The sequence below is a fragment of the Nesoenas mayeri genome (genome assembly GCF_963082525.1).
Source record: "Nesoenas mayeri genome assembly, chromosome: 2".
Taxonomy (NCBI): Eukaryota; Metazoa; Chordata; class Aves; order Columbiformes; family Columbidae; genus Nesoenas; species Nesoenas mayeri.
Genome location: NC_137543.1, coordinates 128441751 through 128454049, shown reverse-complemented (window position 1 = coordinate 128454049; position 12299 = coordinate 128441751). Strand labels below are relative to the sequence as shown.

Sequence of the window (12299 nt, the reverse complement as noted above, 5' to 3'; positions counted from 1 at the left end):
TTTCTCACCTCCTCTCTAGAGCCAAAGAGTCCCCAGGACCCAGCAGATGTGGGAGCTGTGGGTTTTACACCAATTTTCTCTAGGCAGAGGGATTAAATTTCCACCTCTTAGGGTCAGTCTCTAATACTCTTAACCACAGCTACACCCCTCTCCACACTTGCGGATAAGGCTCCGTGTAAAAAAAATAAAAATCTTCAGCTCTGTGAAAATACCGGAATTTGGCCTACCTGGGGCAGAACCAGGCCTAAAGATACCAGCAGGGCTGGAAAGCGAAGGGCTGCAAGAGGGCGCAGACAGCCGCTGCTTCTGACCATGCGCCGCTTGTTTACAGCAGGCACAGATGACACCGTGCGTTGCAAACACCCCCCCGTTTCAGCCATTTCCTTCCGGGAAGGAAGGACGGGAGAGACGGTCTCTGCGGGGGCTCTGCCGCCTGCCCGGGGGCGACGGCGGAGGAATGGCGGGGTGCGGTGGCCTGGCGATGGGGGCGGGCTCCCGCGGGGTGGGGTCCCGGCCGGCAGCACCGCTTCTCTCAGTCCCGCCTGGGCCGCCGGTTTGTTTTAATTAAGCATGACACGGAGTTTCAGCAAACCGAGCCTTAACACGAGCTCGGGAGGGTGAGTTTTCCCTCCTCTAGGTTAGCTCCAGGTCTTGAGACTGCTGGAGGCGAAGGGTAGGAATACAATGGGAATAAAAGAGGCGAGTTTGAGTACAGGAGGAAAACACTAGCAAAACACCGAATGCCGTTGCACGTCTGGAGCAAAATATTAAATTCGGTGAAAGGCTATGTGTTCGCCTCTGACATTCCTGCGGTTTTCTCTTGGTGATGCTACATTATCCCTTAAGACTTCTCCTTTGGGCACTCAAAGACCCCCTCAGACCCCTCAGTACTTCTGGAAGAGATGCTGAGGCAGACCAGGTCTCAGGGGATTCTGGGACCTGCGAATAGGTTTCACCAAGATGCATAGCGGGGAAGGCTGAGAGCTCAATTCGTGTTAAATTAGATATAGAAAACAATTATTAAAAAAGCCTTGTGACGGCAGCCACTGAAATGCTGACGATTTTAAGTTATCTCTGCTTTCTACCGGATTAAATTCACGCCATAAATACTCTTCTGCTTTCAAATCAGGGAGTTTGCCACGCAGATCGTCTTTCTACTACTTATTTTAGCTTTAAAAGATTGCCGCACTTTTATGGCTCTCGACGAGCCTGGAAGCGATACCAATTGAAATCGAAAGCTCAAATTCCTGCACGATTTACTCAGCGCAACCAGTGAAGTAGCAGATCTAGTTTCCACGGACAAACTTGTCCTGAAGGTCCTAAGAGCGGGAATCGGGCCCTTCTTCCCCCTCGCCCCAGTTTTGATATAACAAGGCAAAAGACTCCCGAGCCTCCTGCGGCGGCAGAGACGCGCTGCTTCCGGCAATCATCACATAAAAAAAAAAGTCAAGAACAGGCAGATGTCTTGCGTGGGGATGACGGGATCCGACATTCAGAGATACACAGAGGCAGAATCATGTCTTGAATCGGTTCCTGTAAATACCATTACATGCTCTCCTAGGCGCATCCCACTCGTGGCTCTGTTCTCTCCCCTCAACGCCACTTACGTGGTATGTGCTGTCATTGTTCCGGCTTGTCTTTACACCACAGAATAATGCGCCTGTTATTCTCTTCTCTCCAAAGCTCCCACCTCTAACCATGTCGTAAAAAAATAATCTTAATAAAACAGTGATAATTATGCCATTATTGTTAACACTACCCATAGGCTTTCTGGTTTGGTCACACATTTGTACTGTATATAAGTTTTTGCGACACTAAATTGTTCCGCAGCATTTAAAAACTTCTTCCTTTTTTACAGACGGCAAGTTTTGGTTTGTTAGAGAAAATGAAGGTGCATGATGGGTTCCCAGTCGTAATTGGACAGTATCGGTCAAAAGTTATTGACGTACTGTTGACCGGCAAAGGAAAATAAATACCCCGCGGGCAAGGAGTGTGTGATGTGTCTTTTCTTCTCCAGGCTTAGCACTTTCAAGTGAAATACCTGATTTTTGAGCATATCACTCTAGCAATATTTTGATGTCCCCCTATTATTTTCTTGTTCTGGGAAGGAGGGTATTTCGTTTGCTTTTTATATACAGGGCACCTTTCGTCGGAGGTAACGCTGAAATCAGTGTATTACCCTTTTGAACAGGGTCGCCCTGATCTCGCTTCGACCGTGTATCAGTAAGGAAAACTGTAAACTCGGAGAAATAAATCAGTTTTAAAAGTTTTTAGGATAGTTATGACATCCTGGCTGTGACCAAACAAGTGAGAGAGACTTAATAGGTTTTAAAACTCGGTCTGGAACAATCAGGGGAAAATGAGGAAAAAAAAGAAAAAAGAAAAAAACCCACAACCCTATAGAGATACACTTTCCAATCTGCCTGGAAATTAATGCCAAATAAGGGAGTCTCCTTTCAAATCGGGCTTGACAGATCTGTGGGAAACACTAGACAGAAGGCAAAGCGCCGGACCCCGCATTCCCGGCGAGGCAAAGCTCCGCCGCCGCGGCGGGGAGTGGGACGGGGCTACTCGCTCTGCCACGCCGAGACACCGGCTTGTCGGTGTGCGAGGGGCTGGCGCGGCTGTACTTTTCCTGGGGAATGTATAACCAGACATTTTAAGAAGTCTTTACTAGTCCAATCTAAATCGACCCAACACTTCGAGTCCTTTTTTTTTTTTTTTTTTTTTCTCCTTAGAGTCCACTCGGGCCTTTAACACACTGTGTTTACTTTGAGCAAATAACTGCGTGTGTATGTGTGCGGGGCTGTGCGTCGGTCCGTGCGTGGGTGTTTCGCAGCCTGTGTTGCTGCGTCTGTGGTAATGATCAGCATCTCGGGCTCAACAAAACTTCCGACCCGAGGTACATGATGGGTGGCATCCTGGTGGGAACGGATTAAGAATGGGATGAGGAAGGAGGCAGCAGTATCTCGTAAACGAAAATGGTAAAAAATGTGAGGACCGGCGAGGACCGGCCAGCATAATCCACGGGAAGCATCCCCAGGACTCCAGTGTGCCAGACACAAGATTTCCCGTTAATCTCCCCGCAGTCCTCTCCATCGTCTGCTCTCGGAGCGCTGCTTCGTATTCTGAATCCAGCTCTTGGTTACTGCTTTATTTAGAAAGAGACATGAATACACCTCTTCTTGTTGCCCTCAAACTTGTAGCAATGGGAAAATCCTCTCTGTGCGCCGCAGACAATAACTAGCCTTCTCCGACACGGCTACCTGGCTGAGCTAGGAAGGAGGCTGAGGTGAGAGTCCTCACAAGGCTGAGGTTGTCCTGGGCCTCGGGGGAGTTCGAGCCTTCACACCCTCCGGAGGTGCAAGAAACCAGCCGCCTCAGCAAAGCGCAGGCACGGTGCCGCCAACCGTGGGAAGCGCCACCAGCGAGACACGGGCACAGCACTGCCCGAGACCCCCCCGCCTCACTTCGCCTCGCTCTACCGCAGAGCTCCGCACCTCTTCGCGCAGCGCTGACCTTCTGCCTCTACCCACTGGGAGCAGGCGTCAGAGACGCCATCTATCCATCTATCCATCCTTCCACCCAGCCACCCATCCACCCGCCCACCTCCTGCTCTTCCAGCACTCAGAGCTGATCCTGCTGCCCCGGCTCCGCGCTCGCACAGCCCGCGGAGCAGTGCCTGGCTGCGTCAGGGATGGGCGGTGGATCCTCATCCTGAGCTGGAAGGGCACACACCGATCTAAAGGTTGGCAAGGGAGAGAAGGGAAAGGGGTTTTAGCAATGAGTTTTCAACAAATAGGCAAGCTTCGAAGCAGCGCACGCATCACACTTGTGATGAAAGGCAGCGCGGTCCGGAGCGTGGTATGCGCATGATGTGTGTGTGCGTGGAAACATGCATGCATGTCCACACAGGGAGAGAGGTTGGTGGCGGTAGCCCTGTAAAGATTCCTGGTTTATCCCCCTGAAATCAATACGTCTATTGCTGGGAGTACATCTTAATCCTCGCATCAGGTGGATCGGTAATCCGGTTTGCTTGTTTGTTTGTTTGTTCGTCTGTCTCCCTGCATCGTGCCCGTCGGGCTCACAGGGCTGGACAGAAAATCCCAGCGTGTTTCCTATTGCACTGCCTGTTCCCCACTGAAGCAACGTCACCTCAAATATGCCAGTAAATTCCTTACCGGGTTGGGAACGTAATTGGTTGAATGTTTTCTGTAACCTGACTAGCCAATAACACTCTGAGAAAAAATTTTAGAACAACCTAGTTACGACAGATGGTGAAAATGACTTGACACTACACGTGTGAGTCAATATTAACTAGAGATCAGATACTTGCCGCACTCATTAGAAATATCATAATACACCGAAGAGGCGACGTGTGCCGCTATATTTCCGGTACAAGGTCCCTTATTTTCAGACAAGTGCTTTCCAAATGGTTGCCCATGTCACTTCTGTTTTAACAACATCTGCTAGCTCGCATAAGCTCTGGCCTTGATAACTTGCATTTCTCTGAGCCAGAATTATTCTTGGCAGACCTTCTTCTTGCAGTTTCTCCTCCTGAAAGCAGATAATAATTTATGCAAAACAATTAGTGGAAAAGAAGAACGGGAATGAGACGTAAAACCCTCTTAGAAGCGCAAGGATCGTGGAACAAATGGAAAGGAAGGAAAAAATAAGAGTAAACGACAAACAGCAGTTAGGCAGAATAACTACAGTTACAAGAAGTGAAGTAGCTGTATATTTCAGATGTAAACCGCAATAAATATGTAACTGCATTTCCAAAATTTAAACTAACGTTTTAATCTCAGTCAATATAAATCAATAACTGTCATAGGAATAGGAACCGATACTGAACCAGAACAAGAAGTCAAAGCTCTTTCTACAGTCAAATATCAGCGGCGCGTTTCCTTATTCTCAAGTTTGCAAAGAGATTCTTAAAACCTTATATATGCAGTTATACGGAAACTGATTGCCAGCGATAAATAATGCATCCAAGGAAGAGGCTTGAGTACGTATCTTCTCACTTTCAGGATGCAGCTAGGGATCTTCGCCTCAATTCTACATCAAGGTTGTGACTTAAAGCAGTCAAAAGGCTATATAATTGTCAGGAAAGGCTTCCCCCTGCGGAACTCTCTCCGCATGTTACAACCTCTTTGCAGCTCAACTCCATATGCATCTCTTTTTCACACTTCCCTCTCCATCTCGGGCTTCTACACCTGGTGCATCACGCATTTAGCCCATTAGCTCCGGCTCTTCCTTTCATCTTCCCCATGGCAGACGTTTCTATTTATCCACTGGCAATCAATGTGTGGCGTCACCGGTGGTACTGTAATGACGACTGCACCATTGAGAATGACAGCTTAGAAAGAAGAGGGCAATGGTGATCCCTCCCAGAGCAGCACAGCAGAGTGTAGCGCTCGCATCACAAGGTCACCCTGTCTCACCGCTTGCTCCTCTGCATTGGCAGGAGAGGGTTGCTGGGTTTGCACAAGGCTGGGGCGGGAGCGGGAGGGAGGGGGGGAAGAGATCTGGATTTTTTTCCCCCCTCCCTTAAGCAAAGCCACAATGGAAACCAGGAAGGAGATGGTGATGTTTCTGGAAGGGACACAACTTGGCGCTCTAGTTGGCAAGAGGGTACCTAATTTGTCCGAAGCAGTGGGGAGCCCCACTCCGGAGCCGCAGGAGAAGATGATCCATCGGAACTGCCTCAGCCCCAGACCTGGCCCCTTGTCGTCCCGGGAGAGAGGAGGAGGAAGAGAAGGTGGTGGAGAAGAAGACGAAGAGGAGGTGGAGGTGCTGCCAGGGACAGGGACGGTGCCGGAAAGCCGCTCGGCAGCGGCAGCACTGCTTTCGGCCGGACAGCAGCCCCCCGTCCCGGACCCCCCTTCCAGCAAAGGGCAGCAGAGCAGCTCGGACACTGAGTCGGATTTCTATGAGGAAATCGAGGTGAGCTGCACCCCGGACTGCGCCACGGGGAGCGCCGAGTACCAGCACAGCAAAGGTACCCAACTCCTTCCCATGCCTCCAGCCACCCGCCCGTATCGGAGCTGGGGGCAGCACTGGGGGAGGGAGGTGGGCAGGGGGGTTGCCGGAGGTGGTCTTTGCCTCGCCAGCGGAGCGAGGGGCAGCGAAGCCGGGGTGTGTGTGTGTGGATCTCCTTTCCTGGCTGATTCCTCAGTTTCCTGCCACGGGGAGGCTTGTTTGGGAATCAGAGGACACGACACCGGGCAGCCCCCGCGTCCCTGGAGGGGAGCCAGGCTTCCCGTCGTGAATGCATCAGGTCTGCAGCTTGTCCCGTAGGACCCCCTTGGCAAGACCACTTCTCACTCTCCCCCTTTCATATATATATATATATATATATATATTTTAATCCTTCCCCATCGCCTGGACAGTTCATACTCGAGGAAATCCCTTCCGATCCTTCCCGCGGGCGCGTTTTTTTGTATGTGGTAGGAGGGGGAGCAAGATCAAATGGGTTTTCTGGCCGAGAGCTGTTTGTGGTTTTGCAGGGTGAAATGTGCCCGGGCGAGTGCGGAAGCGCCCATAAAGACCGTAAAATCGCTTGCCGACTCCTGCCTGCCACAAGTGCGGCAGAGAGGTCCTTGTTTGCACGTTGGGTTAAAAAAAACAAAAAAAAAAGAAAAAAGAAAAAAGAGGACAGGTCCAAATTACCTTGTCACTTCTATGTCTCGGTGGCGCCAGCTCGGAAATGGTCCCAATGAATTAATTGCCTTTGGTCTCGGGGACAATGAGGGAGAGTTGCATTTGAAAGCAAATGAAGAGGCCAGGCCCCTTTTACCCCTGCCCCCACTCCTTATTCCCACCTTCCCAGCCCAGTAAGCTCCCCCTCAGCCCCCAACAACCCACTTCTGCCCCCCTCTCCATTCCTCCATCACTTCAAGAAGAAGCTGGGAAGCGCGGAGAGCCCTGTCTGCCCTGTCTCTTCCCTTAAACGCTGGTTGAAAATATCCCATCCTGGGCTTTTGAGGATGAGTGGAAAGTCCCGAGGCCTGACCCCTTTCCGGAGGGAGCAGGGTCCCTGCCTGCCGGCTGCTTCGCTCCTGGGCCCTTGCTGGACTGGAGGAAGGGAGAGCGGATCCGTGCGGCTCGGGCGATGGGCACACCTGCCTTTCCCAGCCGCTCAGGATCGAGGGATGCGGCGGTCTCCGGCTTCACAGTGCGGGAAGCAAGCGGGGGGTACATCGAGTAGACGCTCCCAGGGCGGTGTGTGTATATTTGTGTGTGTTGGGGGCGGGAGAAGGCAGGTAGCCTTCCTGCCAGAGTGAATAAGCACCCTTCAAATCCTGGACCGGTGCTGCATCCCCTTCTTGCCTCTCCCCGGTCCCTCTCAAATGTCTCCCCAGCATCCTCAGTGCACTCAGACAGATACAGAAAAGGCTAGTGGGGAGGGCTGGGTGGAGAAGGGAGCTCGCTGGGGAGACGGGCGGGGAGCATCCCTCCGTGCACGCCCGCCTCCCAGCGTGTGTCTCTGCTCCGGGCTCCTCACGCAGGGCCATGCTCCGAGGCGCTGGCCGGCAGCCCCAGCGACGGGGGGGATCACCCCAAGGGCAGCGGAGGCAGCGGCGGCTCCCAGGGCTCGCTGGCCTGCAGCGCCAGCGACCAGATGCGCCGCTACCGAACCGCCTTCACCCGCGAGCAGATCGCCCGGCTGGAGAAGGAGTTTTACCGGGAGAACTACGTGTCCAGGCCCCGGAGATGTGAATTGGCGGCTGCTCTAAATCTGCCAGAAACCACAATCAAGGTACACACAGCTCGGACATGTTTCCAATTAGCACGATATAAATCTATATGGCCAAACTTCCTTGCAAAACTCGGGAAAGCACAACCCTCCCTTCTCTCGCCCCCCCCCGCCCCCAACCCTCCCGCCCCTTTCCTGGCCCTGCCCGCATCCTGCAGCAAGCAGCAATGCGGGAGAGAGGATACGGCTCCCGAAGTCATCCCAGCCAGCATCGCTAATCCGACCTCTCCCTAGTAGATTACTTTTAATACTCCTTTCAATCCAGTCCAAACCTCGCACAGCTCTTGGGGGAGAGACGAGGAAGACAGTAGCAGATCTTGTTTAGATCTCGTTTTGCTTTGCCTTTACAAAAACATTTGCAAGTGAAAATAAAAACGATAACAATAATCTCAGGCAGTTCTGACTGCAAAAGTGCAACAAGGAGGCAGAGCTGCCGAGTTTGGCCGTAGCCGGGCGGGGTCAGCAGGACAAGCTCTAGCAAGAAGAAAAGAAAACAAGCACCCTAAAAGGGCTGCTTCACTGTGTCTCCCTGTAGATTTATAGGGGCTTCACTGATCCCTCCGTACGTGATGACAACTCCCTCTGGGAGCGAGAGCTGGCGCCGGCCCCGCTCCCTCCCGCGCCCGTCCCAGGGCAGGCGGTGGTGCCGGCGGTCGGGCGGAGTGGGGCGGCGGCGGGTGACGGCTCTCGCCTTCCCTTTCCCCGCAGGTTTGGTTCCAAAACCGCAGGATGAAGGACAAGCGGCAGCGCCTGGCCATGACCTGGCCTCACCCGGCCGACCCGGCGTTTTATACCTACATGATGAGCCACGCGGCGGCCACCGGCAATTTGCCCTACCCGTTCCCGTCCCACCTGCCCCTGCCCTACTACTCCCACATGGGCATCGGAGCCACATCAGCCTCGGCCGCCACTCCCTTCAGTACCCCCCTGAGGCCGCTGGACACCTTCAGGGTCCTCTCCCACCCATACCCGAGACCAGAACTGCTCTGCGCCTTCAGGCATCCCTCTCTCTACCCTACTCCAACTCATGGACTCAGCAGCGCTGCGGGCAACCCCTGCTCCTGCCTGGCTTGCCACAGCGGCCAGTCTAATGGGTTGGCACAGAGACCCTCCGGATCAGATTTTACCTGTTCGGCCACAACCAGGACTGACTCTTTCCTCACTTTCACACCCTCTGTGCTGAGCAAAGCCACCTCAGTTTCCATGGACCAGAGAGAAGAAGTACCTTTAACGAGATAAACCTTCGTCTCAGGGTTATTAAAAATTCGTCCCTCTCCCGACTTTCTCTTCCAGTTAATGTACCTACAGCCGATGTTTATTTAATCGTGTTCTCTCCCCATAAGTGGACACGTATGGAAAAAAAAACAAAACAAAACAAAAACCAAACAAAAAAGACTAAAAATAGCTCAGTCTTAAAAGGATTTACATTTCAAGGGGGAAAAAAATGAAGAAGGAAAGGAATAACTAGTGATATATCTCTGAGAAGGATTTTAAGCACGGAAGAGGAAGAAAACCAACCCGAATGAAAGTCACTTCGGTAACCTATAGAAATGAGCTGGGACTTTTCTTTTGCCATGGGTAGACTTCTTACCAAGGGCTGGGACGTCTGCAGATCACAGTAACAAACCGTATGCACAAACCTATGAGATGGAGAAGGAAAATCTGAAATACTTGAAAGAAACATTGTATTGATAACGAAATGGCTTGTGCGCATGAAGAAAGCAAAGATGTAACCTACCAGAGTGTTCAGAAAATAAAAACAACGAGCAAACAGCAAAAATAAAAAGTTTCTGGATTTCAGCTGAACAGTATTATCCAGTTATCGCTATAGAGAAAAAAATGCTTTATTATAAAGAAACACTGGCATTCTGTACATTACTTTCGTGGTTTAATTGTATTCTTTACTCTCCTTTGTCTCCTCCTTCGTTTCGAGCAGAAACCCAGCATTCCATCTCCTCTTTCATTCCAACTTTTAGTTTTAAGAGGCAGACTGGAATTGGCAGGGAAAAAAAACGAGTTTCTGCCTCTTTGTGGGTCAGAGCTATTTGTCCTTTAAATAACAACGTCTTATTATCAGTCTCTGAAATATGCACACACTGACGAAATTAGCAAGTGATGTATATGTAAGGAGGGGTTTTGAATATCGAATGTATAATGCTCTGTGAGCAGAGACCCCGAGCCAAACGCTAACAAGCCGCCAAGGGAAGAGATTAGGTGACAGGGAGCACAACTCCTTCAGACAATCACTAATCTGTAAACTCGAGCAAAGGCAATTTCCCTTCCTTTGTACTTCAGCCTTCAGTTCTCTCACTGACTTTTCCTTTCTGCTTTTTTTTTTTTTTTTTTTAAATTCATGCGTTGGGTGTTGTGTTTCCTTCTCCACCCCTAATCTTTGCATTTGTATGTGTTCCTCACACTGGTCCCTTTTCCTTCTCGAGGAGGATTTCTTTCACAAGACACCCCCCCCCCCCCCCCCTTCAGGTGTTTCGGAAGGAGGTTTCATCATTGCTTTTGCTTGGCTTTCGGTCAACCTAAAATTAAAAAAAAAAAAAAAAGAAAATAAAAAGACATCGGGCTGGGTAGTAGGTTCTTCCAAAACCGGAACGGTTTATTTCGTTCTATTTTAAAATAACCCAAAGAATACACTATCATAATTTGCTACAACAATAACGTCAACAACAATGGTAAAGACAACAGACACGTTTTAACAACATATCACTCACATTTTTATTGTGTTTGTTAAAAAAAAAAAAAAGTAAAATTGTTTTTTAAGACGAATGTCACCTTCGTGCAGTTTCTAGTAGTTACAGTTCAACAAGCAGGAAAATAAATGCTGGACAGAACAAAGACATGTTGACACCTCTGCTATCTACTTTGTGTTAAATTGCTGAGGAGCCTCTAGTTTATTGTCACATCGGAGATTTTTTGTCTTTAGAAGAGAGAGTGAATAGTAGCATTTCCCTATTGTGGATGAAGAGCAGGGAAGAGACACGAGCGTGACAGAATATATTTTTCCAATTAAAAAAAAAAATTGTTTATTAGAGCTTTTAAAAACCCGATCCAAAGTCACCAGCTTTAAATCATTAAGGGCAGATTGTCCCACCCTTCCTGAATGAGATGTCCTCATGGGCATAGAAACCGATGGTCCTTTTTGGACACTCACGAATAGATTATTTCCCCCTCTTCCCCCCGGAAATAGTAATTGCGAACAGCGTCCAAGGGCAGCGACGAGGAACACCCGATCTTTCCAAGCCTTTCCCGTCCTCACTTTGTCTTTTAGCAGACAGGAGAATATCCAGTGCAACAAACCGGGAGCTGCGGAGCGAGTGGCTGATACACGGCGACCCCGAGAGAACGGAGCGCTGAAGAGGTCGGAGGGCAGATCAGCGCTGCCCAGCAAAACCGCGGTGTCATGGATGGCCCACGACCCCCCTTTCCCCGGCCAGGCGGAGGCACCTGCTGGGCCGAGATCGCGGGGCAGGACCCGGCCAGGACTGCTGCCGGGGTCGCCTGCGGAAAGACCGAGGCACCACTTTGCTCTTGCGAAATGCCCACTTCGCAAAATGCCATCGGGTAGGGCGCAGGACAATATATAATATATATTCAAGTACATATAATTTCTATATCTAGGTGTGTATGAGAGAGAGAATATTTAACTCGTTGTGTTCCTCTTCTACCATAAAGGAAATAACCCCGCTTATTCGAGCGGGCAGCGGGGAGGCAGAGACCGGGAGCGTAGGACGCGGCTCGCCCGCAGCAGACACGGTCCTCGCTTTCCCTTGCTGCTCCGGGTGGCCATTGCCCCCCTCCCAACCGCCCGTTCTTGGAGGATGCTGCGGCAAAGGGTGGCAGTGAATTTCTCCATGGCTCGGTCACAGGGCAGAGATTAGCTGCGACAGGTAAATAGGCTGAGGGTCGCAGTAATGCCAAGAGTATTTTCAGTTAATAGGGGAGGGAAAATGAGGTGTCTGGAACGATATTGGAAAGTACAAGATCGATGATCCGTCCTCGTGTCCAATCAGCAGCCTTTAATTGACTGTATTTTCTAGGTAATTGAGCCGCTGTGCTTCTAAATTGAAGTGGAAGATATAACAATACATCTCACTGGGAGGAATTACTCATTACTTCATAATGAAATTTTCCTTTTGCTGCGTGGGGACGGTGCCGTTAACGCCTTCGCCGCCGGTGGGGGTGTCCGCAGCCCCAGGCGGGCGCCTCTTCCGGGCACGCGTGGGGCATCGCCGGCGACGAGAGCAGATACGGGGCACCCAGCCGACAGCAGGTTCCGCCTCTGGCCTCGAGTCACTGCCACCAAGCAGACAGGTTTCCCTTGTCTCGCCTTGGCCGGGGATGAGACTCTTCGGGGAATCAGGGTGAGGCCCGGGCCGGAGCCCCGCGGGGAATTGCCCTCGCTGCTGCCAGGCGGGCGATGGGCACTCGCCCCTTGTCACCAGCGGGCGCGGAGCTGTCCCTACCCCATGTGCCGCATCGGCTCCTCTTCCCAGCCAGCCAAATTCAGCTCCGAAAGGCCTTCCCCTTC

The 12299-nt window shown here is 51.1% G+C and overlaps 1 protein-coding gene across 1 annotated transcript; it reads left to right on the top strand.

Annotated features, from left to right (window-relative positions):
• Positions 1-5565: 5565 nt before the first annotated feature.
• On the top strand, positions 5566-9420 carry EVX1 (even-skipped homeobox 1; the record flags this gene model as incomplete). Its single annotated transcript, XM_080340436.1, has 3 exons — positions 5566-6001; positions 7512-7762; positions 8468-9420. The coding sequence occupies 3 exons, from the start codon at positions 5566-5568 to the stop codon at positions 8996-8998; spliced, it is 1218 nt and encodes a 405-aa protein (XP_080196562.1). The 3' UTR covers positions 8999-9420.
• Between the last annotated feature and the right edge of the window lie 2879 nt (positions 9421-12299).